Raw genomic sequence first — 4100 nt, 5'->3', positions numbered from 1 at the left:
GGGTAGTGTAGTGATTAAATGGTTCAGTCCGTAGGTTAGAGAGACTGGGTAGTGTAGTGATTAAATGGTTCAGTCCGTAGGTTAGAGAGACTGGGTAGTGTAGTGATTAAATGGTTCAGTCCGTAGGTTAGAGAGACTGGGTAGTGTAGTGATTAAATGGTTCAGTCCGTAGGTTAGAGAGACTGGGTCTGAGTAGTGATTAAATGGTTCAGTCCGTAGGTTAGAGAGACTGAGTAGTGTAGTGATTAAATGGTTCAGTCCGTAGGTTAGAGAGACTGGGTCTGAGTAGTGATTAAATGGTTCAGTCCGTAGGTTAGAGAGACTGGGTAGTGTAGTGATTAAATGGTTCACTCCGCAGGTTAGAGAGACTGGGTCTGAGTAGTGATTAAATGGTTCAGTCCGTAGGTTAGAGAGACTGGGTAGTGTAGTGATTAAATGGTTCAGTCCGTAGGTTAGAGAGACTGGGTCTGAGTAGTGATTAAATGGTTCAGTCCGTAGGTTAGAGAGACTGGGTAGTGTAGTGATTAAATGGTTCAGTCCGTAGGTTAGAGAGACTGGGTAGTGTAGTGATTAAATGGTTCAGTCCGTAGGTTAGAGAGACTGGGTCTGAGTAGTGATTAAATGGTTCAGTCCGTAGGTTAGAGAGACTGGGTAGTGTATATGGATTTTCACTGATTTAACAAGTAATGGTTAAACAATCCGCCAAACTTTAATACAAAAATATGGTCATAAGAAATGATTATAAAAGTATTGCACGAGAATAGTCATGTTCTGATACAAACCACTGTTCGCTGTATTGTGATATATGTTTTAAAGGCAAGTCAACTCCATTGTTTGTTTTTTTAGAGGCAGTTGCATGATGACCAATGTGCAAAGCCTAATCGTGTTATAATCACATTATAATATTCATAAGGGAAAATCCCTCCACATCTGTCACATAGCAAATCCTATTGCCTCTAATGACAATGAAATATGACATTCCCTTGGAGGTCAATAGTGATCAGGTCTCCATGTGAAATTGTGTGACTGCCTTTTGTAAGGACACCTTTCTTTCTTTCTGTGTGGAGCTCCCTATTGGTCCATGCAATATTCTGAGGTCTCCCCATTGGTCCATACGATGTTCCAAGTTCCCCATTGGTTCATATGATATTCAGAGTTCCACATTGGTTCATATGATATTCCAAGTTCCCCATTGGTTCATATGATATTCAGAGTTCCCCATTGGTCCATACGATATTCCAAGTTCCCCAATGGTTCATATGATATTCAGAGTTCCCCATTGGTTCATATGATATTCAGAGTTCCCCATTGGTCCATGTGATATTCAGGGTTGGTCCATATGATATTCCAAGTTCCCCATTGGACCATATATGATATTCAAAGTACCTCATTGGTCCATATGATATTCAGATATCCTGATTTATGTGGTCCATGTGTAACCAGGCTAGGGCAGCACAGCTCTGCGGCATTGTAGTAGTGTTTCAGTAGTGTTTAAATGGTAAGAGTCCCCTATCCTCCCTGGGTCCATCTGTGTATCTCCAGCCAGACCCATACTGTACATATAGCTGTGTATCTCCTGCCAGAGCTCTACTGTACATATAGCTGTGTATCCCTGGCCAGAGCTCTACTGTACATATAGCTGTGTATCTCCTGCCAGAGCTCTACTGTACATATAGCTGTGTATCCCTGGCCAGAGCTATACTGTACATATAGCTGTGTATCTCCTGCCAGAGCTATACTGTACATATAGCTGTGTATCCCTGGCCAGAGCTCTACTGTACATATAGCTGTCTCCAGCCATACTGTACTTAAAGCTCTGTCTCACATGTCCTCCTCAGATAGGCTTAGTCTCAATCGCCCGTATTATCTCTTGCTCAATCCTTATATCCTGGGTGTTGATGTCGGCATCTCCCACCTGGCCGTTCTCATACCTAAAGAGAGAGAGAGAGAGAAAGAGAGAGAGCGAGATAGAGAGATTTTGGGTTGTGTTCATTAGGGCACGAAACATTTTTAAACAGAAAATCTGTTTTTGGACAAGTCCATGGTAGTCGCTCCCTGTTTCAGTCTGTTTTCTTTCATTTGGTGTCTAATAAACACAACCCTGATGTATGTAGTCCTAATAGCTGTGTTGTGTTTCAGTGAAAGGGGATTGAAAGGTCAGTGAAAGGGGATTGAAAGGTCAGTGAATTTTTGTTTTCGTGTTTAGTTTACTAAAGCTCCATGCTCACACAAAGAAGAATCGTGTACAGACGTGGTCGGATATTGGACACACCCACGTGTCCCCATGTTTCTGAAGGTCCTTAGATGTTATCACTGAGGAAACAATAATCAATCTATCAATCAATCGATTGCTTTATACATTTTATAGACCGGGGGGGGGGGGGGGGTGGTGGGGGGGCTCCACGACAGACTATTGGGAAAAACCTGATTCATAGACCAATCAAATAAGCTTCAGGCTACAAATGCAGGACAGTCATGTCTGTTTATTTCGATATCATAATGATAAGTTGTACAGGAAGGTGATAGGATTGTTTTCTGTACCTTCACAAAGTGCGATGCAGTTTAAATTCCTGCTCTGAAGAAACCTGGACTGGCCCTGTCTTTCCTGGAAGGACAAAGAGTTACTGTAAAAACACATTCAATATAACTTGGAACAAAACCATTTCTTTACTTAGATGTGCCTGTATGTAATTCTGTTCCAGTAGTGTGTTTTGTTGTGCAGTATGTCAATGTCTTCAGATGTACCTGTTGTACGGTGTTGATACGGTTGTAACGTTTGCCCAGCTCCTGTTTGGTGGTCACGTGGTGCTGTCCTTTACCCATTCCTGAGTATCCATATGAGACGCTAGAGACAGGACTCAGGTAGATACCCTTCCCGTACGCAGCACCGTGCAGCTTGTACAGGACATTTGAACAAAGGGTGAACTGAAGGCAACCATTTTATCAGAGTTGAAGGAAAAATAGCTTCTTTTTTTATTTTATTTTTTTAATGTTTTAAAAGACTACCATATCAGATAGACAGGAGATCTAGAATTGTCGTCCCTTTGGTACAATTATCTAAGATTACATTTTTTTTGAAATGAATGCGTTTGTTACTTTGAGTGTTACATACCTGCAGTTTTGTGCATGAGGCGTTGACAAGTCCATTTCTCAGAATAGAATGCCAGTTCTCTATGTGGGAACCACTGGAGAAACAGAATGACAGAGATGTTCGAGTGACTATAAAATGGTGTGTGTATGTGTGTGTGTGTGAGTGAGAGACTTACTGGAATGCGAAGGTGCTGCCATATAGTTTCCTAGCGACCCGGAAGCGTGCTTCTTTAGCAGGAGGGCTACTGGTCAACAGGAACTGATGTGGAGTGTGCATGAACTTCAGTTGCTATGTAAGGAGGCGGAACGAAAATAATTAGGGAAAAGAAAAACGCACGAGAGAATGTCCGGTGTACAAGGGTGAAGCTGGACATGTGGCTGACACTTTGAGCAGAACAAAATGTGACTGGAGTACAGTCAGGGGAGCAACTTTCACTGGGGACATGTCCCTCCCCCACCCAACATTCTGAAATTGCATTTTTATGTCCCCCCCCCAGTTTTATCATAGGAATGTGATACAAAATGAGGCATCGGTGTGCTTTAGGACCATGCGGACGCCTCCGAGAGGTCAGGTAGTCTGTTTGGAGTGTTTATCCGACTGGATAAAAAATATATATATATATGTTTTTTTAAGTTATGTCCCCCTCACTTCTAAAATCAAAGTTGCGCCCCTGGGTACACACCCCCAAAAAGTTGAGAACCACTGATTACAAAAAAAACTAGGCACTGGCAGCCTTGTTGTTTTTTTACCACTGTCTTCCAAATATTATCAGCTGCTACCTCCAGGAAGTGAATGAACAGCGGTATTGTCCCAGCGTACCCTGTTCAGCGGGAGCTTGACAATATGCGATCTGTTGCTTGATGTGATCCATTGAAGCAGAGGGTGAGCAAGAGGATCTATGGAGTCCATCTGTTTCTTGATTGATGAATACGGACCCTGAAAAACAGTTTGTGATCATACATAGTAAAGTGAATGAGTCGGTAGATGAAGAGACATTTGAAAACGTTTG

The 4100-nt window shown here is 42.3% G+C and overlaps 1 protein-coding gene across 1 annotated transcript in view; it reads right to left on the bottom strand.

Moving 5' to 3' along the window:
• Window positions 1–1717: 1717 nt before the first annotated feature.
• LOC139406368 (protein mono-ADP-ribosyltransferase PARP6-like) overlaps window positions 1718–4100 on the bottom strand; it is a 25164-nt gene continuing 22781 nt past the window's right edge. Inside the window, exons 14-20 of the mRNA XM_071148894.1 lie at window positions 3911–4027; window positions 3267–3379; window positions 3113–3185; window positions 2746–2895; window positions 2542–2605; window positions 2229–2313; window positions 1718–1931 (exon numbers count right to left, since the gene is read on the bottom strand). Coding sequence (XP_071004995.1) covers window positions 1835–1931; window positions 2229–2313; window positions 2542–2605; window positions 2746–2895; window positions 3113–3185; window positions 3267–3379; window positions 3911–4027 — 699 coding nt within the window. The 3' untranslated portion in view covers window positions 1718–1834. The remainder of the gene's footprint in view (window positions 1932–2228; window positions 2314–2541; window positions 2606–2745; window positions 2896–3112; window positions 3186–3266; window positions 3380–3910; window positions 4028–4100) is intronic.

The sequence above is a fragment of the Oncorhynchus clarkii genome, chromosome 4 (genome assembly GCF_045791955.1).
Source record: "Oncorhynchus clarkii lewisi isolate Uvic-CL-2024 chromosome 4, UVic_Ocla_1.0, whole genome shotgun sequence".
Taxonomy (NCBI): domain Eukaryota; kingdom Metazoa; phylum Chordata; class Actinopteri; order Salmoniformes; family Salmonidae; genus Oncorhynchus; species Oncorhynchus clarkii.
This window is presented reverse-complemented; position numbering and strand designations above follow the sequence as displayed.